The 23,095-nt window shown below is 45.2% G+C and overlaps 1 protein-coding gene across 2 annotated transcripts in view; it reads left to right on the top strand.

Annotated features, from left to right (window-relative positions):
- ATF6 (activating transcription factor 6) overlaps positions 1–23,095 on the top strand; it is a 367,785-nt gene that overhangs the window by 80,209 nt on the left and 264,481 nt on the right. For both annotated transcript variants that reach the window (XM_026656216.1, XM_026656217.1), the window contains exons 8-9: positions 3,774–3,959; positions 5,616–5,707. In XM_026656216.1, the coding sequence (XP_026512001.1) occupies positions 3,774–3,959; positions 5,616–5,707 (278 nt within the window). The remainder of the gene's footprint in view (positions 1–3,773; positions 3,960–5,615; positions 5,708–23,095) is intronic.

Consider the following 23,095-nt stretch of genomic DNA (forward strand, 5'->3'; position numbering starts at 1 on the left):
TCCTAGTGTTCCTTCAGCAGCCAACATAGCAGAGACACTGGAGGGAGGCTGATGCATCTCTGCTGTTATCTACAGGGTAAAAGTGTAGAGCTTAAGTAGCTTAGGTGCCTGATCTGTGTTTTTCAGTTCTTGCCAATATTTGATTTTCTTTTAAATTTAATCTTAACTCTGAATTTTGTGGGTTTCTCATAGCTGTTTGATAAATACAAAGTTCTTGTGTAAGGATTTTAACCTTTCTTTACAAAAATACTCTCAAGTTTGGGTTATCAACATTTTTTCTCACTCTGGAACATTCTCCAAAGGGAAGGAGTAGAAGCGCCGAAGTTTGAGACATCTAAATTAAACTGGCGGATATACTGTAATAAATAATCCTGCACAGGTCCTGGGGGATGGTCTGGATGGGGCCCCAATCTATTTCCTCTGTCTAACTTCCAGGATTCCAGACCTTTTACCTAAATAAATAGACATTTAATGTTTGTTGACTGAAATACTGTGTGGCTCATAGAAACCAGAACTACGGTGTGACTGTGGAATATGTTGTATCTTACATCTCCAGTATAATACCGATTATCTGAACTCTGGGTAGTTGAAGCTCTCTCAGCCTCCAGACCTTATCATAGCCAAATGTCTTGCTCATCTAAAACCCTGTTTTCTTAAAAAGCTTTATATGCTTGCAAAATCTAATGTGTTTTGCAGTATCTGAAAAGTTTCAGCAGTGCCCAGAAAAGTGTTTGTGCACAAAGCTCAATGCTTACAGATGTGGAAGCAGAGAAAGAACTGACAGGAAGGAACTGCAATGCTGTACCCAAACAAATAGTGAGAACATAAAAAAAAAAAAAAAACAAATCCCAAAACCCCCACAAAGAAGTTGGAATAAATACAAACAGCTTCATTTTCACAGGATTATGTCAGTGGCAGCAGACTAGCCATATTATAAATGATCTTTACAGAACGCAATTAGATCAGCAGGGAGAGAAGCCAAATCCTTAGTGCATTGTAGCTTGTTTTCTTGGTCTCTGTAACCTTGCTGTAATATCATGAAGAAGAATAGTAGTGAAATGTTAGCCATGTGGCTTCTTCAGAATGATCGAATGACTGTCAGTGTCTGCAAGGAAAATTAGCTGCAAACGCTGCACAGCAGAATACTGTAATTTTGAGACAGTTAACTGCAGGAAGAAAACTTAGAGGAAAGCTGCCACAAATAACCTTAACTTTGTCTCCTGTATTTGCCTCAACCAAAACTGTCTGGCTTGCAGAGTTTACGGACTCTGCTATTCTTTTATCATTCTACTGATTTTCACAAATCCCTACTCCCAAAATTATTCAAATTATATTCCTTTTTAATAACCATACTCTAACAGTTGTAAGCCACTAGTGTGTCCATTATTAGGCTATTGGAGTACTCTTGAGGTGGATGAAAACATCTAACTTTCAGTCTTGTGTCTCCAGTGCACTCCAGGCCGATACAAATACAGTAGCTCCTCACTTAACGTTGTAGTTATGTTCCTGAAAAATGCTACTTTAAACGAAACGATGTTAAGCAAATCCAATTTCCCCATAAGAATTAATGTAAAGGGGGCGGGGTGTTAGGTTCCAGTGAAATTTTTTTCACCAGACAAAAAACACCATTTTATATATATATATATATATATATATAAGTATAAGTTTTAATCAAACAATTTAATACTGTACACAGCAATGATGATTGTGAAGTTTGGTTGAGGTGGTGAAGTTAGAGGGTGGGATATTTCCCAGGGAATGCCTTACTGCTAAATGATGAACTAGCATTCGGCTGAGCCCTCAAGGCGTAACACATTGTTAATGTAGCCTCAGACTCTACAAGGCAGCACGAATGGAGGGAGGGGAGATAGCATGGCAGACAGAGACACACACCCTGTGTGTGGGGGAGAGAGAGAGAGATGTGCATTGCCCCTTTAAGTATGCTGACACCATTCTAAGTACATTGCCTTTAAAAAGATCAAGTTGAGACAGGAGCTGTGGCCAGCAAGCTCTCTCTGTCCTGAGCCCTGTCCTGTCCCCACCCTGCTCTATATGGAGAAGGGGTAAGCGGGTTGCAGGAGTAGGGGGGAGGGGGACACTCACATTAGCCCCCCCCCTTTCCCCCTCCCCTGCACAGCAAGCAGGAGGCTCCCGGAAGCAGCTCCAAGGCAGAGGGCAGGAGCGGCACATGGCAGTGGGGGGACGGGCAGCTGAACTGCCGGCAATTGATAGCCTGCTGGGCGACTGCTGCACAGGGAACTTAGGGGAGCGGGGAGCTGATAAGGGAGCTGCCAGTCCACCCTGTTTCCAAGCCCCCCCCAAGCAGTGGACAAAGCAGGCAGCTGCCAAAAAATGTTATAAGGGAGCACTGTGCAACTTTAAACGAGCATGTTCCCTAATTGACAAGCAAGGTAACATCGAAACAATGTTAACCGGGATGACTTTAAGTGAGGAGTTACTGTATAACAACACCACACACCGTGTTGTGGTTTATTGGAAGTTGTTCCTTATCTTTAACTATGTCTCTCCATAATAAAGCAAGAACACAATTCCCATTCCTAGGCTATGCAGAAAAGAAACTCAATGGAAGATTTGTTAAGGCAGGGGTAGCAAACTAGCTCCAGATAATGCTAGTGTGGACCATGACCATTCTTGTCTTTAGCAGGGTGCTTTCAGGTCATCTTAGGTCTCAAATTTATATTCTTTTATTAAATTGATCAATGGAAAAGTTTCTGTGCTTGGTTTTATTCCAGTGGAAGCAGTGTCCAGTGTCAGATTGAGATGTTGAAAGAGAAGGTGCTGGAACAAACTGATAAATTAAAGAGCAGCAAGGCCTCCATTCTCATCCTCCTTGACCTTTGACATGGTCAACCACTCTGTACTTTTTAAAATCCTGCCCTCTGTTGGCTTTTCCTGCTTCTCTTCCTGCCTGTTCAATCCCTCCTTTGGCAACTCGTTTGGTTCAGTAAATGGGCCTTCGTGTAAATCAGAATCAGACTCAGAGTTTGGAAGGATAAATTCTTAGGCTTTAGGTTATAAACCAACATTGAGGACAATAGGAAAAAACTTCCCTTGCAACACAGTGCAGGGTTGTTGCCTGCAAACCCAAGAGTTTATTTACCAGTGCCTTGTTCAGTCCAGTTTTAAATAGCCTCTGAAATAGTATCCCAAGGGGACTGGTAGAAATCTCATAATTTGAGTTAATGTCACTATTTACAGATTTCCTGACACTGAGCCTACATTTTCTTTAATTTCATTCTATTGCTCTTCGTCCTCCTGATACCACCGTGCACAATCCTGTCTGCTTGATGCTCATACCTGTTGGTTACAGTATGCTGTAGTGTAGTGCATATAATCACTGCCGTTGATGACTATGTCCCCTCTTAGTCAAGATTTTTACAAACTGTGCATGTTAAGTTCTTTACCTTTCGTCATAAATTGGTCCCTAAAAATCATTTGCTGCACAAGCACAGCAGTTGTCCAGCACTCCTGTATATGGTGGGTACCAGTTTGTGCCAAGGAAATATGAAAGAGTACAGGTCAGAAAAGAGAAGAAATTGGGACATAATTCTTTCATTCCCTCTGTGATCTAATTCTTGGGGGTATATCCTGATAGGAGATTAGATGCTGTGGTGATGAACACATTAGGAACTTTTGGATAGAAGTGCTCAATTGGCTGAAAAAGTAGCAGAGCAGAAATTGTGTATGAGATGACCAATGTGCAAGTAGGTGAGGGTTCCCTATTTTAACCAGACTGCTTGGTCCCCATCTAGATTAACATCCTGAGAAGACAGCAACGCATGATCAAAAACCGGGAGTCAGCCTGCCAGTCACGCAGGAAGAAGAAGGAATACATGTTGGGGCTGGAGGCCAGGCTGAAGGTTGCCTTACTGGAGAATGAGCAGCTCAAGAGAGAGAATGGCTCACTGAAGAGGCAGCTGGAGGAATTGGTGTTAGAGGTAAGAAGAGTTTGTGGAAGGACAAAATCCATGCTGTGCTTTGCTTAGACCAGCATGGTAATGAACTTGTGTTGGTATAGGCATCATAATGGCATGTGCCAACAACTGGGGGGCAATAGGGATGGCTGTTATCTGCTATTAGTTTAAAATAATGCACATGTTCATCATGTTCCCCCTTCCTTTTCCCTCACCTGCTGGTCTGGAGCCAGAGTCCCCATGTAAGCATGCTGTCCAGATGCACTGCTAGATGCATTATTTCTGAATTACGTTTGTTTACTTACACAGCTAATTACCATTGTTAATTAAATTGACATTTGGAGGAAACTCCACACTAAATTAAGAGATATGCTTCTCACATGCAGTTATGCTCCCTCCATGCCCTCATTCAGAATTGTTGGCATAGAAGCATAGAGTGATGCTAGAAGGGCCCACTGTGATCATCTGCTCGATCCTATATAACACAGGCCATAGAACTTTCACGGGATAAGTCCTAGAGCATATCTTTTTAGAAAAATACCCAATCTTGATTTAAAAATTGTCACCCCATCCCTATGGTGCTCTTTGTTCTTTCCCCATATGACTGGGAGGGTGTTTCTGCTTCTCAAGCAATAATTGCAGCAGAAAAGAACCAAGTGATAGTCCTAGTCAGTTTCCCTTTATTCTCCTGCTTGGGCATGCTGTGTGCAGGAGCAGCACTGTTGGGAGCCTCTGCTCTCGCTGGCATGGAAGAAGGGAGAAACGATCTGCAGGACAATTTCAGGATTGCAGATTTCTGTGGGATAGCTTCCAAATGTTAATCCCGCTACATAATTCCTATTATAATTCACTTCAGTTTCCTCTAGCAACTATCTGCGGAAGAGAGATTATACCAGAGACTTCCTTAAACACCTCATTCTCCATCAAGGTGTCTTTATTTCAGATCAAACCCATTAAAGGTGACTAAAAGAGGGGCTGAAAAAGCAAGTGTTAGACTGGCCTTCGTAGTATTTAAATGTGTGAAGAAGGCCTGGAAAACTCCCCCTTTCCTCAATTTTTTTTCACTTTAAAAATATCTAGGCTTGTCTTCCCTGTTATACTGCATGCACCTCATTCCTGGAGGACCCAGTGTTGTGGATTGGGAAACTCATAGCCTTAAATGTAAGAGCTAAAGTAGTTGAACCTTCAAAGAGCTTTTCTTCTACTGATTGACAGGTATTTGAGCTACACCAAGCTAATTAAAAATCACTTTCCCTTCAATTAGAAGTGGGAAAGAAAGGAAGAGTAGACCCATGGTCAGGATACTACCTGAGGCATAGGCTTTGTCTACACTACACAGCTTTTAGTGACATGGCTGTGTCGTTACAGCTGTGCTGCTAGAAGTTGTGCAGTGTAGCCGCTGTTTGTCGGCTCTCCTGCTGACATAAAACTTTGCCCCCCAACAAGCAGCATTCATGCTGTTCACGCTGGTGTTTGTCATGGGAAAATTGTTTTTTTTTTTTTTTTTTATTTGTTGGGGGGGGGGGAGGGGTTAAACACTTTTGAAAGATAAAAGTTGTGTCATTCAATTGCCAGTGTAGACATAGCCTTAGGAGAAATGGGTGAGTAAGAGCGTCTGAAATGCATTTGTGTTTTCAAACCCTCACTTACACTGAGTATGTGCTCCGTCTCCCTGTTTAGAACCAGAATCGTAAAATCCCCTCTCCCAAGAGAAGAGCTGTGTGTGTGATGGTGATATTGGCCTTTGTAATGTTGAACTATGGCCCACTCAGGTAAGCTTCCTTCAAGCTCCCGTCATCCTCTCCCCACAACAATAGAATTAATTATTGATTTGAATCCATAGCCTTGATTATCTCCCCTCCCCCCAGTTCATTTCTACCTAGATCTTTAATATAGTCTGTCTGGTGATGGGAGGCCATCGGCTCACAGCATAGTTTTTTCCTTTGCCATCTTCCACACTAAGAGGGCTTCTTAATAGTTGACATGTTACCATGGATAGTAATAGAGTGAATGATACTGGGGGGAGGTGTGTGTGTGTATTCCACTCTTCCCCCCCCCCCCCCTTCTTTCTCCACTCTCAATTTTTGAAAGTTGGAGAAGCTTTGAAAAGTAATAGTGGAAAAAGGAACAGGGAGGATTTCTTGATATAATTTTCTCTTGTATTCAGTGACAAAAGTGGAGAAAACAAATCCCAAGTTTCAAAATATTTTGGTTTTCAAAAAACAAGTGAAAAATCTCAATTCAAAAACAAACAAAAAAACCCACATAGTTTGTGAAACCCCATTTTCCCCTCTTTTTGGTTTAAAAAAAAAAAATCCAGTTGTCTCTAGCTCCCTGACTTTGATACGATCAGTCTTAAAATTTGGCTCTTCTGTCAGCATCCCTTTCAGTTGAACAAGTGGATTTAGTTTAGAAGCAAAAATATTACTTCTGAGAGCATTCTGCACCAAACAAAATAAAAAACCTGCACACAATATTTTAAAATTCTGCAAATTTTATTTGTCAAATAAATGTGGAGGTTCCAGCATGGCATTGGGGAGCACAGGCCATTGGCTGCACAGAGGTGGGAGATCACTGTGCAGACCCCCCCGGTACACTGACTCAGCGGTGAGGCTGCACACAACCCTGACACAGGGCAAGGACTGGACCTGCCTCAGAAACACCCCAGGGTTCTTCCCTTCTGTGCAAGGTGTGGGCAGGCAGGCTTGATCCAAGTGTGGAGGTGCTTAGTCTGGGGGATCCAGGTGTGGATTTGAGAGGGTTCTGTGTGGGGAAACCTGGGTGTGGGCAGCTCAGGGGGGGATCTGGATGCACAGGGGCTTGTTGGGGGTTCTTGGTGCAATAGTAATGGGACTCTGCAGGGGGGATCCAGGTGAAGGTGTTTGGGGCTAAGCAAGGGGGGTCTGGGTATGGGGGAATAGAACTTGGCAGGGGGGTCTGGGTGGTGGGGCTTAGTGGGCGTCCAGATGCTGGGGGAGTACTCCATGTGCAGCTGTTTGGGGCTTGGTGGGGTGGAGAGCCGTGGGTGGGCGGCTCATCAGGGTGGTCCAGGTGAAGTGGGGCTCATCAGGGGGGTTCTGAGTGCAGGGGGGGGGTGAGGCTCGGCAGGAGGGTCTGGATGCATGGGGGAGCAGCTCCCTGTACAGGTATCCCTCCCTTGCATCTGAGGAGCTATGGGTACAGGAAGTGTGTGTGGGGGGGAGGGGGGGGTTTGCAGAGCTTCCTGCAGCTGGGGGGAGAAATCTGGGAGTGGGTCTGACCCAGCCCTGGATGCTGTGCAGGTGAAGAGGAAGTCTCATCTTCCCCAGCCAGGACTAGCAGCTGAGCCTGGTGCAGGGTAGGAGCCACCAGACGGGTCTTCCCTAGCCCCCCACCCCACAGTGATTTACCTCTCTGCCAGCTGCCCTGGGCACCCAAAACATACTGCTGGGGAGGAGCACATGACCGCTCTTGTGGCTTCCCTTTCCTTTCCTATCAGGAAGTCCTTTTTCTACAGATTTCTTTGCTTCCCTGCAGGGGATATACATTCTGTGCATGCACAGTAGCGCAGAATCCCCCCAGGAGTATAAAATAATGTATTTGTTCTACTATCACAGAACTTTTGTCTGGCTTTTTGCTGCTTCTCCATAAAGAGTGACAGTAGGCATGGCTTAAACTTGTGAGTTTCTCTTGTTTCCCTCCTCCATCATGGGCACATCCCTCATTACAGGAGGGCCAGACTTCTGGATGTGTAAGTTATAGTCATAACTCTGTTTAGCCTTTTTTGATAATCTGATTTACAAAGTTTCCATCATAACAGGAAAGCAATGCTGTAGAGAGAATGTTGTGAATTCCCTTTGACTGACTAGTTGCCTGTGGACCAAACAATGTCCAGTTGAACATAAAGCATATGCACTAATGCTTTTTAAGCTGGGAATTGAAATTAATGTAGATAGCCAAGGGAAGGTCTTTTGGTAGACTACCCAGTGGGTCACAGAGTGAGGCATCGGGAAAGAACTCCACTCCCTCCCAGGTCTATTATAAATAAGTCTTTAGCATAATGGGGACAAACAGAGCTTTTTTGGGGGGTGGGGGGGGAGAAGAATCTGGGATTACATCCCTGTTCACTAAACCTGGCTTTGGAAAGTAGAGCTCTGTCCTTTGTGGAACTCTTTCCTGCTCCCCAGGTGGAGCACTACAATAGACCTCCAGTTGCTGTATACTGTATGTGCCTGTTCAGTACATAAAGAATTCCCCTTAATGTAAGCAAGAGAGAGATTAGAAAAATCTGCATTTTCTTAAAAGGGTACTGCCAAGATGATCCTGTATTTGAAAATGAAATGTTTAACACCAGCTAGATTGTTAAAACTGAAAGAACTTTAAACTCTAAGTGACTTGCCAGTATTGATGCTATCTGTCTTCACCTTCACTTCCCTCAGCGTCAGCAGTGAAACTGGGCAGTTTTGCTTATTTCTGATATTAAGCCCAGTTTGCTGCACATCAGTTGTTATATTTGTGATTCAGACACTGGTTTAAAACCTGTACTGATCTTCAAACCACCTCATTTACATTGATTTTTAAAACTCTGAAAATACACATTTTCCCCAGTACATAAAATTTGGACCTACACTACTTGTTTGTGCCTTGAATGTTTGACCAAATGAAGTTAGTTCTTTTGTGACTCTGTATGCCATGGAAATGCTCATGGGCTTTACTTTATAAACACAGGGCAATTGCTGGATTTTCTGGCTTTTGTAGAACTTGATAGGTGTTTTACATAGAGCCTACTGTGTGGATTCCTGCAATATTATATGAATTTAAACCACACTTCACCCAGCAACTGAAAATACAATGAATAGACTTATTATAATCTAGTCTACAGCAAACCCAGGCAGGTTATAGAGAAGTAAAACAAGTCCTTTAAAAAACTCTTAAGTCTTGCCTCTTCAGACAGTGATTCTCTCAGACATTACAAGAGAAGCGTTGGGGCTAATGAGTGCAGGAATGGGAGATATCCAAAGAACGTATAGGTACTTTGGGAAGCAATGGGTGGGGATATAGGAGATCACACTATTAACTCAAAGCTGAGCTCCTGACCACTTGTGATTGAAGAGCCCATGGCATTGTTTATAGCAGTAGGGAAGCTAATTCAGGTGCCCTGGCAACACTTCCAGTGTGAGTAATTACTTTCTGCCTCCTTAAATCTCAGTGTAGTTTTAGTTGCACAGGGTTTTCTACCTTCCTGTCCTAAATTGGCATGTGGAGTTGCTATGGGCTGTTTAGCATGGAACACAGCAGCTGCTAGCCATGAATTAAGTAATGCGTGCATAATTTATAAATTGCTTTGGGATCTTTCAGGGTGAAATGCACTATAGAAATGGAAAATAATGGTTACAAAACAAGATACTGCTCTCTTCTGAGAGTTCAAAAGCTCTAAGAACAAACATTTTTGTGGGACTGAAGTCACTGCTGCCTTTGTGCTATGAGGGTTTGGGAATAATTCTGGCTATGTCTCTAAGTTTGAACTTCAGTTTAGGGTGGATGGATTTTTTTTTTGGTGGGTTTGTTTTTTAATTAACCAAAAAAATCTCCACCCTGGAGAGAGAATGCACATAAAAATATTCTTCTGCTTGGAAGGTGTAACAGGGTTGCACTCACCTCTCACAAGTGCCCCCTGGCCAAGTGCATGTGCCTGCACTCCCTCTCGGTTTGTGGTGGGTCTTTGGTGACTCAGCCCTCCAGCCAAGTCATACACAGTCTGTCTGAGATCAAAGCAAAGCAAACCAAACCCCTTTTGGGGTACAAGTCCAACAGGGGCCTCTTAGTGCCCTCTGTGATGTCTCAGTTTGTCCCTGCTCTGGAATAGAGCAGTGCCTCAGGGCTCCTTCCCTGGAGGCAATGTCTTTGCCCTCTCAGGGCTTTTCTGGCCCCAGCTCTTAAGCTGGGCCACTACAGTTCAGTTCCTCTTCTGTGGTGCCTCAAAGTCTAGGCCATTTTCCCAGTTGCTGGGGACCCAGGCCCACCCTCTACTCCAGGTCCTAGCCCACAGACCCTATAGATAGTAGCCATCCACAGTGTCCTTTTAAATAAACTGCTTTGCCGCTATAATTTCCTGGGCCACTTCCCTGTGGCTCCTGCACATTCTTCATCCTTACCTCAAGGCCTTGTTCTTGTGGAGTCCCAGCAGCAAGACTGGCACACCATCCACTCTCCTCCAGCTCTAGCAAGGAACTGAACTCATTCTTGTGCTGCAGCTCATCTTATACTGACCTGCTGGGCCCTGATTGGCTGCGTGCCACACAGCCGCTCTAGGCAACTTGGAAGACCTCTCTATTGCCCTTTTCTGGGGCAGGGTGTGGCAGGGCCACAAAGCCTCCAGCAGGGGCCTCAGGGCCTAGTCCACCCCATCACAGATGGATTCTACTGGATTGAGAGAGATTCCCTTTACTTAAAATGAGGAATGCTGGCAGAACCAGTAAGATCTGTCAGTCTGGTAGAAATTTTTCAAGTGCACCCACTTTTGGTACAAAGACATTAAAAAAAAAAGATGAAGGACCAGGAAGAGGGAATGCATGAGACCTGCACCTGTTTGAGGAGCAAAAAACAGAATGGAAGGGGAAGGGGTTGTCCCTAGCCCCCTGCTTCCTTTCCCCCGCCATCACTGCAAATGATCTCTCTCCCTAGGAACTGTGCTGAATTTGACAGTAAAAGTTGCTGTCAATGTAGAGTCTGTGGTCTGTGTGTGTTCGAATGACAATAAAAATTGACAACTACACAAACATAACTGTTATTTTTTTAACCTGTTTGATGTTTGGCAGATAGTTAAAGTGGAAGGGAATTCCTGGGTGTCTAGCCATTCCTTGCAGTCAGTGTAGTAGCTCAGTCTGCACTGGGTGGCCTGCATCAATATTGGCTTTAGACCAGGGGTGGCCAACCTGAGCCTGAGAAGGAGCCAGTATTTACCAATGTACATTGCCAAAGAGCCACAGTAATACGTCAGCAGCCCCCCATCAGCTCCCCCTTCGCAGCTCCCAGCGCCTCCCATCCGCCGGCAGCCCTGCCAATCAGCGCCTGCCCCTCCCTCGCTGCACCTCCTGATCAGCTGTTTTGTGTGCAGGAGGCTGGGGGGGAGAGGGGAAAGGAGCGAGGGCACGGCAGGCTCAGGGGAGGGTGTGGGAAGGGGTGGAGTGGGGGCAGGGCTTGTGGCAGAGCCAGGGGTTGAGTAGTGAGCACCCCCTAGCACATTAGAAAGTTGGAGCCTGTAGCTCCAGCCCCAGAGTTGATGCCTATGCAAGGAGCCGCATATTAACTTCTGAAGAGCCGCATGTGGCTCTGGAGCCACAGGTTGGCCACCCCTGCTATAGACAGTAGGGCAGTGGTCCCCACACTTTTTATGTCATACCCCCCTTACCTGTAATGTCATCTTGTCCGCGCCCCTCTGGGGAGCCGGGGCTGGAGCTGTGGTTGGGGCCATGGCTGGGTCCGGGAGCTGGGCCACGGTCAGGCTGGTAGCCGAAGCTAGTGCCTTGGCTGGGGCGTGAGCAGAGTTGGGGGCAGAGCGGGGCTGGGTGGTACTCCCTCCCCGCCCCTCGTGGAGGCTGGCTCAGATTCTGCCACCCCTCCCCCCCAACGTTCCTCTGTGCCCCCTAGGGTGGTGCACCCCACAGTTTGGAGACCACTGCAGTAGTGAATAGTATACCGGCTACTGTGAATTAGCAGGAAATTGTTTTTTTTTCTTCGAGTGATGGTCCCACTGTGTATTCCACATGTGTATGCTTGCGCACCAAGCACTTGAGTCTGGAGATTTTTAGTAAGCAGTGTCTATTGGCCCACATGTGGGCAGTTGCTCTCATGCTTTGACCGACACCTCTCCAATTCCTTCTTACCACTGCATGGCCTGAGTCGGAATCTTTGTGTCCATGGCTGCTGCTTCAACTGCATCATTCTGTAAATATATTGTCAATAGCTTTTTCATATTTGTATCTTTTAGACTTATTATAATGTAGTTAGTTGTTTTCCCCCCACCCCAGGGAGATCCCCCCAGGAAAGCTGGAATTATGCCCAGAATCCTGGGGTTCAAGAACTGTTTTTCCTGACCCAGCTTATTTTCTGTGAGTGAGGAACACCAGTGCTGTCTCTACTGCCTAGGCAGGGCTCACATCTCAGCCAAGTGCAGCATTTAGGCTGTCTACACTACCACTTATGTCGGCAAAACTTATGTCGCTCGGGGGTGTGAATATTCCACTGACGTAAGCATTAGTGTGCACATTCCTATGTCGGAGGGAGAGCTTCTCCCGACGACATAACTTATGCTGCTCGTGGAGGTGGGTTTTTTTTATGCTGACGGGAGAGTTGTGTCCTGTCGGCAGAGAGTCTTCACCACATACACTGCAGCAGCGCAGCTGTATCGATACAGCTGTCATGCTGCAGCACTGTTCATGTAGACATGGCCTAAGACTCATAGAGTTTAAGGTCAGAAGGGACCATCATGATCATCTAGTCTGACCTACTGCACATCGCAGGCCACACAACCTCAACCGCCCACTCCTATAATATGCCCGTAACCTCTGGCCGAATTCCTGAAATACTCAAATCTTGATTTAAAGACTTCAAGTTACAGAGAATCCACCATTTAGTTTAGTTCAAACTGTCAAGTGACCAATGCTCCATGCTGCAGAGGAAGGCAGAAATTCCCAGGGTCTCTGCCAATCTGACTGGGGGGAAAATTCCTTCTTGACTCCAAATATGGCAGTCAGTTAGACCCTGAGCATGTGTGCAACACCCACCAGCCAGACACTTTGGAAAGAATTCTCTGTAGTAATTTAGAACCCTCCCCTTCTAGTGTCCCATCTCTTCCCGTTGTAGATATGTGCTAAATGCAGTCATGGATGGGCCATATGCCATTTTGAGCACTCTCATCATACTCCATAAACTTATTAAACTCAGTCTTGAAACAAGCTAGGATTTTTTGCTCTGACTGCTCCCTTTCAAAGGCTGTTCCAGAACTTCACTCCTCTGAGGGTTAGAAACCTTCGTCTAATTTCAAGCCTAAACTTATTGATTGCTAGTTTATATCTATTTGTTCTTGTGACAACATTGGCCTTTAAATAAAGGAGAAGTTATTTAAATTACCACATTCCCACCCTCAGAGTTGTGAGGGTCAGGAGCTAAGACTTAAAAAGACCCCAATCAGATCTGGGCAGGGGAGACACCCCCCTGTACATCAGCCTCATCTAGCAGGCAGCACCCCTCTGAGCATGAATTTGGGAATTTAAGTTAAGACTTGCAAATCTAAGGACAAAGCTTCGCAGGAGAGCAGGGGACACTCTCATAAACATAGAAGCAAATCACCTTTGTTCATGTCTGCCCTGAAGAGAAAGTTTCCCTCTCTGACCCCTTCAAAGAGCCCTCACAAACAGGTACTAAAGATTTAGGTCCGAGTAAAGCTCCTTGGCAAGAGAAAACGTTGCGAAGGGTCACGGATCTGTCAGTTCTGGTATCAGTTCCAACATTTAAAACACAGGAAAAACTTCCCCTGAAGCTCCCTTTGACATCCAGACTTGGTGCTAATACCATCAAGGTTCTGGGGGGATCCTGCTTCCACTGTGATCAGGGAAGCACCGGATCTGATGGCTACACCAGTGGGCTCACCCTGCACCCCAGGGTGATCAGAGACCTGTTTCCTCAGAGAACATTTTCATTCTCCTGTAGCTTCACTCACCCCACCTCTTGAGTCCACCCTTATTCAGAGACATAGTTACTCTTGAAGAGGAAGCTGGTCCGAGTATGCAGAGCCGCTCTGCTTTCCCATCTGCAGGCCTGAGTACTGTCAGTTCTGCTGGTGGTTTGGGACCCAGCTTTTTCTCCTGAGTTGTTGGAAACTCAGGAGTCTCTATCTTACCAGACAAAGATGACTTGGGATAGGAGCCCTAGGAGATCAAGGTTCTTTCCTCGGGCCAGACATGACTTGTCAAGAGACAGGTGATACTCAATGCCCTGGGATCCTCCCCTACCAATTGATCCCTTGTACTGGTACTACTGGGGCCCTTGGGATCCCTACCCTAAGCACATAAGATTGGTACATGAGCCTCATTTACCATCTCCTGGCCAACCCCAACCGGTCCTGTCTGTATATTCTGAGGATGAAGGTAAACCAGATCCAACAGTTCTGGAAGCAATTTCATCATTTTCCCTGGATAAGATGGTTTCCCCATCTTCCCCGTCTCTGTCTGATGATTTCAGGCAATATCAGGAACTGCTGCACAGGGTGGCATCCAAACTGCAGATACAGCTTAAAGAAGTTCAGGCGCCCCAGTGCAGATTGCTGGACATTTTGCAGCCCTCTGGCCGCAGTTGAGAGGCCCTCCCAATCAATGAGGCCATCATAGAATCATAGAATATTAGGGTTGGAAGAGACCACAGGAGGTCATCTAGTCCAATCCCCTGCTCAAAGCAGGACCAACACCAACTAAATCATCCCAGCCAAGGCTTTGTCAAGCCGGGCCTTAAAAACCTCTAAGGATGGAGATTCCACCACCTCCCTAGGTAACCCATCCCAGTGCTTCACCACCCTCCTAGTGAAATAGTGTTTACTAATATCCAACCTAGACCTCCCGCACTGCAACTTGAGACCATTGCTTCCTGTTCTGTCATCTGCCACCACTGAGAACAGCCTAGCTCCATCCTCTATGGAACCCCCCTTCAGGTAGTTGAAGGCTGCTATCAAATCCCCTCTCACTCTTCTCTTCGGCAGACTAAATAACCCCAGTTTCCTCAGCCTCTCCTCATAAGTCATGTGCCCCAGCCCCCTAATCATTTTCGTTGCCCTCTGCTGGACTTTCTCCAATTTGTCCACATCCCTTCTGTAGTGGGAGGACCAAAGCTGGACACAATACTCCAGGTGTGGCCTCACCAGTGTCGAATAGAAGAGAATAATCATTTCCCTCGATCTGCTGGCAATGGTCCTACTAATACAGCCCAATATGCCATTGGCCTTCTTGGCAACGAGGGCACACTGCTGACTCATATCCAGCTTCTCGTCCACTGTAATCCCCAGGTCCTTTTCTGCGGAACTGCTGCTTAGCCAGTCGGTCCCCATCCTATAGCAGTGCATGGGATTCTTCCTTCCTAAGTGCAGGATTCTGCACTTGTCCTTGTTGAACCTCATCCGATTTCTTTTGGCCCAATCCTCCAATTTGTCTAGATTACTCTGGACCCTATCCCTACCCTCCAGGGTATCTACCTCTCCCCGCAGCTTAGTGTCATCTGCGAACTTGCTGAGGGTGCAATTAATCCCATCATCCAGATCATTACTAAAGATGTTGAACAAAACTGGCCTCAGGACCAACCCCTGGGGCACTCCGCTTGATACCGGCTGCCAGCTAGACATTGAGCTATTGATCACTACCTGTTGAGCCTGACAATCTAGCCAGCTTTCTATCCGCCTTATAGTCCATTCATCCAATCCATACTTTTTTAACTTGCTGGCAAGAATACTGTGGATCCAACAAAAATAGTGTGGCGCACTCCTGCTTCTTGTGCTCCCACCCCAGAGAGGTCTGAGAAGCACTGCTTTGCTCCATCCAAGGGGGGGAAGAGTTTCTAGTCTTGCACCCAGTTCCTAATTCCTTGGTGGTATACGTGGTCATGGAGAGATCCAGGCTGCAACATCCAACAACTACTCCCTCAGACATGGGTGCCAAATGGCTCAATCTCCAGGGAGCAAAGGACTTCTCCTCTACCTCTTTCCAATTCAGGATTTCAAATTACCAGGCTTTTCGAGCTAAATATGATTTCACCAATTATACAAAAGTTTTAGAATTCAAAGACAAGCTTCCTCAGGAAAATGGAGCCCACTTCCAGTCCTTAATTGATGAGGGCAAACTGGTGGCTAAGATTTCCTTCCAAGCTATAGAAGATGTTGCAGACACTGCATCCAGAGGGATGGCTACAGTCATTCTTATGAGGAGAGATTCCTGGTTACAGTCCTGAGGTTTCTCTAGGGAGGTGCAGAATACCATGTGGGGTCTGCCCTTCAATACAGTTAATCTCTTCCCTAAGAAGACGGCTGAGTCTGTCCACCCCCTCAAGGATTTGAGTACAGCTCTTTGCTCACTGTACATCTATACTCCTACCCCTAAGAGAAAGCATCACAGGCAGTGATACAGAGCAAGACCACCTCCTCAACCTTTTTACCACCAATGCCTCTGTAAATGACAGAGGGTGCACAAGCCCAGACACAGTGCCTGTGACATCCTTTGCCATACCTCACTGTAAGAATCAATCAAAGAATTTCTTTTGATGGGACTGTTAAGATTTGTGTCCCTTTACTGATACCACATCATTTCCCCTCCCCCCCCCCCTTCAGTCTTTTGGAGGCTGCCTTACCCAGTTTGCCTGGAACTGGAGGGCCCTAACAGTTGACAAATGTGTACTGGAACTTATTCATTGCAGCTATCTGATCGAGTTTCTGTCCACTCCTACCCACAAACCCCCTTCTTGGTTCCTTTTCAGGGACCAATCTCACAAGGAAATTGTCTGTCAAGAAGTGGACTCCATCTCCCCATCAGGGAAAAGGATTCTACTCCCCATAATTCTTAATTCCCAGACAGAATGGGGGATGGAGGCCCAGACAGAATGGGGGATAGAGACCCATTCTGGACCTACAGCGACTAAATATGTTCATCCAAAAATTAAAATTCCACATGGTCATATTTGCATCAATAATTTCCTCCCTAGAGGAGGGCACATGGTTTGCAGCTCTCAACATGAAAGACACATACTTTCACATAAACATTTACCCATACTATAAGTAGATGCTTATGGGCAGACGAGCTGAGAGCTTCAGTAGATCCGTGAATCAGAACTGTCTTGGCCAGCTGGGCACAATAAGGATGACTCAAGCGCTGTCATGATAGATTTTCCATAGAACCTGTGGTATTAATGGGATTGGAGAGAAGGCGTATCAGTTCCTCAGGTTCCTCTTTTGTCAAGACCATTGCCAATTCAGGGTCCTTCCATTAAGGCTAGCTAGAGCACCCAGAGTCTTTACGAAAGCTTTTTTCAGTGGTGGCAGCTTGGATGAGAAGAAATGGGTTCACCAACTTCCCATACCTCGACAACAGGCTCCTAAAGGGCATATCATACAAGCAAGTCACTTTGGCAACCCGTTTTCTTCTTTGTCTGCTTCCTTCTCTAGTAATTTGTATTGATCACAAGAAGTCTTTGTTGACCCCCACAAGGTCCACATTCTTCATATGAATGACCTTGGACTTGACCACAGCACAGAGCTTATCTACCTCTCGAGAGATTCCATGTTATGGGTGCTCTCATAAACCAGGTTACCCTCAAGCCCCAGACTTTAGTCAGATCATGCCTGCCTCCCCTCGGCCATGTGGCCTCATACACACATCTGAGCCATTTGCCAGGCTCCATCTCCATTGTCAGCAAACCTGGCTTGTCTGTCTGTTCACTAGAAAGGGCAACATCAGTGCCAAAGTGACAATTCCTTCCAAGGGTCTGGACTCTTATCCGGTGGACAAAACTGGAGAACGTTTGCATGGGGATCCCTTTCCTCACACCGACACCCGAGACAACCATCATTACCAAAGCCTCCCTCTTAGGTTTGGGTGTTCATATGGATGATCATGCTGTACAAGGCATCTGGACCCCTTCAGAGTCCAGGATGCATATTTACTAGAACTGAGAGCAGTCCTTCGGCCCTGCAAAGCCTTCCTCCCACTCATCCTATCTTGACGAATCCAAATAGTGTCGGACCAGTGGACAACTGTCTTCTATATGGTGATAGTAACCGTGAAATGCTCAGGGAGATTAGAGAGGTTATAAAAATAAAATACTCAATAATAATGGGGGATTTCAACTATCCCCACATTGACTGGGTATATGTCACCTCAGGACGGGATGCAGAGATAAAATTTCTTGACACCTTAAATGCCTGTGTCTTGGAGCAGTTAGTCCAGGAACCCACAAGGGGAGAGGCAATTCTTGATTTAGTCCTGAGTGGAGCACAGGATCTGGTTCAAGAGGTGAATATAGTTGTACCACTTGGTAATAGTGTCCATAATATAATTAAATTTAACATCCCTGTGGTGGGGAAAACACCACAGCAGCCCAACACTGTAACATTTAATTTCAGAAAGGGGGACTACACAAAAATGAGGACGTTAGTTAAACAGAAATTAAAAGATATAGTGCAAAAAATGAAATCCTTGCAAGCTGCATGGAAAATTTTTTAAGACACCATAATAGAGGCTCAACTTAAATGTATACCCCAAATTAAAAAACATAGTAAGAGAACAAAAAAAGAGCCACTGTGGCAAAACAACACAGTAAAAGAAGCAGTGAGAGGCAAAAAGGCATCTTTTAAAAAGTGGAAGTTAAATCCTAGTGAGGAAAATAGAAAGGAGCATAAACTTTGGCAAATGAAATGTAAAAATATAATTAGGAAGGTCAAAAAAGAATTTGAAGAACAGCTAGCCAAAGACTCAAAAGTAATAGCAATTTTTTTTTAAAGTACATCAGAAGCAGGAAGCCTGCTAAATAACTAGTGGGTCCACTGGACGATCAAGATGCTAAAGGAACACTCAAGGACGATAAGGCCATTGCGGAGAAACTAAATGAATTTTTTGCATCGGTCTTCACGGCTGAGGATGTGAGGGAAATTCCCAAACCTGAGCCATTCTTTTTAGGTGACAGATCTGAGGAACTGTCGCAGATTGAGGTGTCATTAGAGTAGGTTTTGGAACAAATTGATAAACTAAACAGTAATAAGTCACCAGGACCAGATGATGTTCACCCAAAAGTTCTGAAGGAACTCAAATATGAAATTGCAGAACTACTAACTGTAGTTTGTAACCTATCATTTAAATCAGCTTCTCTACCAAATGACTGGAGGATAGCTAATGTGATGCCAATTTTTAAAAAGGGCTCCATAGGTAATCCCGGCAGTTACAGGCCTGTAACCTTGACTTCAGTACTGGGCAAACTGGTTGAAACTATAGAATCATAGAATATCAGGGTTGGAAGGGACCTCAGGAGGTCACCTAGTCCAACCCTCTGCTCAAAGCAGGACCAATCCCCAACTAAATCATCCCAGCCACGGCTTTGTCAAGCCTGACCTTAAAAACCTCTAAGGAAGGAGATTCCACCACCCCCCTAGGTAACCCATTCCAGTGCTTCACCACCCTCCTAGTGAAAAAGTTTTTCCTAATATCCAACCTAAACCTCCCCCACTGCAACTTGAGACCATTACTCCTTGATCTGTCATCGGCTACCACTGAGAACAGTCTAGATCCATCCTCTTTGGAACCCCCTTTCAGGTAGTTGAAAGCAGCTATCAAATCCCCCCTCATTCATCTCTTCTGCAGACTAAACAAGCCCAGTTCCCTCAGCCTCTTCTCATAAGTCGTGCTCCAGCCCCCTAATCATTTTTGTTGCCCTCCGTTGGACTCTTTCCAATTTTTCCACATCCTTCTTGTAGTGTGGGGCCCAAAACTGGACACAGTACTCCAGACGAGGCCTCATCAATGTCGATTAGAGGGGAATGATCACGTCCCTCGATCTGCTGGCAGTGCCCCTACTTATACAGCCCAAAATGCTGTTAGCCTTCTTGGCAACAAAGTAAAGAACAGAATTGTCAGACACATAGATTAACATAATTTGTTGGGGGAAGAGTCAACATGGTTTTTGTAAAGGGAAATCATGCTTCCCCAGTCTACTAGAATTCTCTGAGGGGGTCAACAAACATGTGTATAAGGGGAATCTAGTGGATATAGTGTACTTAGATTTTCAGAAAGCCTTTGACAACGTCCCTCACCAAAGGCGCTTAAGCAAAATAAGCTGTCATGGGATAAGAGGGAAGGTGCTCTCATGGATTGGTTTCCAACAACTCAGGAGAAAAAGCTGGGACTTTTCAGCTTGGAAAAGAGACGACGAAGTGGGGAATATGATAGAGGTCTATAAATCATGACTGGTGTGGATAAAGTAAATAAGGAAGTGTTATTTACTCCTCATACCACAAGAATTAGGGATCACCAAATGAAATTAATAGGCAGCAGGTTTAAAACAAACAAAGGGAAGTATATTTTCACACAATGCACAGTCAACCTGTGGAACTCCTTGCCAGAGGATGTTGTGAAGGCCAAGACTATAACAGGGATAAAAAAAAGAACTAGATAAGTTCATGGAGGATAGGTCCATGATGGGCAGGGATGGTGTCTCTAACCTCTGTTTGCCTGAAGCTGGGAATGGGGGACAGGGGATGGATCACTTGATGATTACCTGTTCTGTTCAGTCCCTCTCGGGCACCTGGCATTGGCCACTGTTGAAAGACAGGATACTGGGCTAGATGGATCTTTGGTCTGACCCAGTATGGCCGTTCTTATGTTCTTATATAAACATGTAGGGGATAGGGGAGGTGGGGATGAGATCGCTCCCTCTTTGTATAGTCATTCAATCTTTGGAATTGGTGCGTCAGCCATCACATAACCCTTTCAGCAACATATTTACCAGGTGTGCAGACCTCACTAGCTGATAGTCTCAGCAAGCATTTTTCTGTGGACCATGAATGGGAGATTCACAATTCAGTCCTGGATGCAGAATGCTGTCTTTGGACCTTTTTACCTCACAGGTGAACAGGAAACTTCCTTGTTCTGCTCCAGAGCAGCTCTAGGCAAGGGCTCAAAGGGAGATACCCTTCTACCACCACGGAGGGATCACCTCGGATACGCCTTTTCTTCAATCCCATTAATACCACAGATTCTAAGAAAAATCTGTCACAACAAAACTTGAGTCATCCTTATTGTACCCAGCTCGCCAAGACAGTTCTGATTCACGGATCTACTGGAAGCTCTCAGTTCATCTGCCCATAAACATCCGCCCATTTCCAGAACTTCTGACACAACACAAGAGCCTCTTCAGGCACCCCAGCTGCTGCAAAACAGGACCTGGTACTTGGATGGGTATCAGGTGTAGAGTGTTCATGTTCCAGAGCAGTGTGATTCATTCTTAATCAAAGTGGGAAAGATTCCAGAAGATTTATTCAGCTAAATGGAAGTGCTTCTCCTCTTGGACTCAGCAACGCCAGTTATCTCTAGAATCTGCTGGGATCTCTGATATTCTGGATTATTTACTTACCCTTAAAACAACATGTCTCTCTTTTATTTCCCTTTGGGTTCATTTGGCAGCAGTCAGTGATTTTCATTCCCCTATTGACAATCTGTGACTGTATTTTTGAAGGGGCTTCTTCGATCCTTCCCACCATTGGTGAAGTTCAGACCTCAGTGGAACCTCAGCTTTGTTCTTTTGTCTCTCACAAGACCTCCCTTTGAACCTTTAGCCTCATTTTCTGTGTCCCATCTTTCAGTGAAAGTTGCCTTCATAGTCGCCATCACATCAACCAGAAGAATTAGTGAACTGGGAGCACTCATGGCAGGCCATATATTACCTTCCATAAAGAAAAGGCCTTGTGCCCCAACCTGACATTCATCCCTAAAGTAATTTCAGAGTTTCACATGTCAAACCATCCACTTACCTCCCCCACTTCCCTCCTTCCCAAAATTGCATGCTTATTATGGGGAGAGGAGGCTTCATTCTTTGGACATCTGAAGGGGATTGGCTTTTTAGTGAGAAAGAACAAAATCTATTAGAAAGACACCTAAACTATTTGTTTCCATATCAAAGAGATCAAAAGGTCAAGCTATAACTGCTCAGAGACTTTCTGAATGGAGCTCTGGCTGTATTATCCTTTGCTACCAGCTCGCCCATTTCCCTCCGTCCCCGCTCTCGCCTCCCTTCCCATCCCCATTGATAGGGGCTCATTGCACCAGAGTGCTGGCAACTTCTGCTGCATCTCTGGGAGACATACCTCTACGGGAGCTGCTACATAGAGTTCCTTGCACACTTTCCTGAGACATTACACTTTTGGTTCAGTCTTTCAGTACAGATAGTGGGAACAGCAGTATTACAGTCAGCTATCACTTCTACGTCCTCACCTCCACCTCCTGTTTGACTATTATTTGCTTACCTCCTATATGTGGAATACACTATCACTCGAAGAAGAAATGGAAGTTACTTAACTGTAACTTGAGGTTCTTTGAGATGTGTGGTCCCTATCTGTATTCCACTACCTGCCCTCCTTCCCCTCTGCTTTAGATTTGCGGTAAGAGAAGGAACTGGAGAGGTGTTGGTCTACACTGCTCTTTATGCCCTCGAATTGAAGCACAAGGAGAGCCACTGTGCATGCTAAAAATCTCTGAACTCAGGTTCATGGTGCACATATGTGGAATACAGAGAGGGACCAAACATCTTGAAGAACCTCCAGTGACAGATAAGTAATCTTCATTTACCTCCAAGCTTTGCTACAGCAGAGTGAGTGTTTAGGTTGTAGATGGAAGTAAACTCCATTGTGCAAATACTCCATAGTGGTTGGGAGGCTCAGTATGTGGGGCTCCAAGTCATTTTGTATTGCACAAAGCATTGCTTCATATAAAATTCATGTTGTCATTTATGCATTTTGTCCCTATTATGGAGGTGTAAGTTGCAACTCCAGTGTTAAGTCTGTATGAGTAATAGACTCCATTATATGTGTTTTCCATTCCCTCTAGCCATTGATTGGAGTAGGCAGTTTCTCTGAAAACTTCTGTGCTCATTGTAGTTCGGCAGAAGAATTATTTTCTGAAATGTTAGAAAGAGAAGGTGGGTGAGGTAATATCTTTTAATATTTTCGGAAATGTTCACAGTTGTAGGATACCTCTTTCTCAGTGTGACAGTCAGTTTGAGATTACTCCTGATTTGAAAATTCACAGAAGTGTTTTTTCTCAACTCAGTCAATAGGTTTATTGTTCAGAATTCACACGCATACCGATAGATGTGTGGTGACATTCAAGCACAGGATAACGTTTTGAACTATGTGCATTGTACTAAAGTTTAAAAGTGAATGCAGATTCGCTGAATAATGATCATTAGGCACCCAGCATGCAAAGATGTACAGGTGTCATCTGAAAGAAGGTATACAGTAGGGCTTGTGCTCTTGAAAAATCTTCCCCTTACCTCTAGCTAGTGCTCTTTGCGTACTTGGGGAAATGCAGAGGAAAGAGTACATGAGTCTACCTTCACTCCTCCCTCCACAGCCTTGGAGAGGCTACTAGGCGGCTGGAGTGGTA

This window comes from Terrapene carolina, unplaced genomic scaffold (assembly GCF_002925995.2).
Source record: "Terrapene carolina triunguis isolate 2854851 unplaced genomic scaffold, T_m_triunguis-2.0 Scaffold212, whole genome shotgun sequence".
Classification (NCBI taxonomy): domain Eukaryota; kingdom Metazoa; phylum Chordata; order Testudines; family Emydidae; genus Terrapene; species Terrapene triunguis.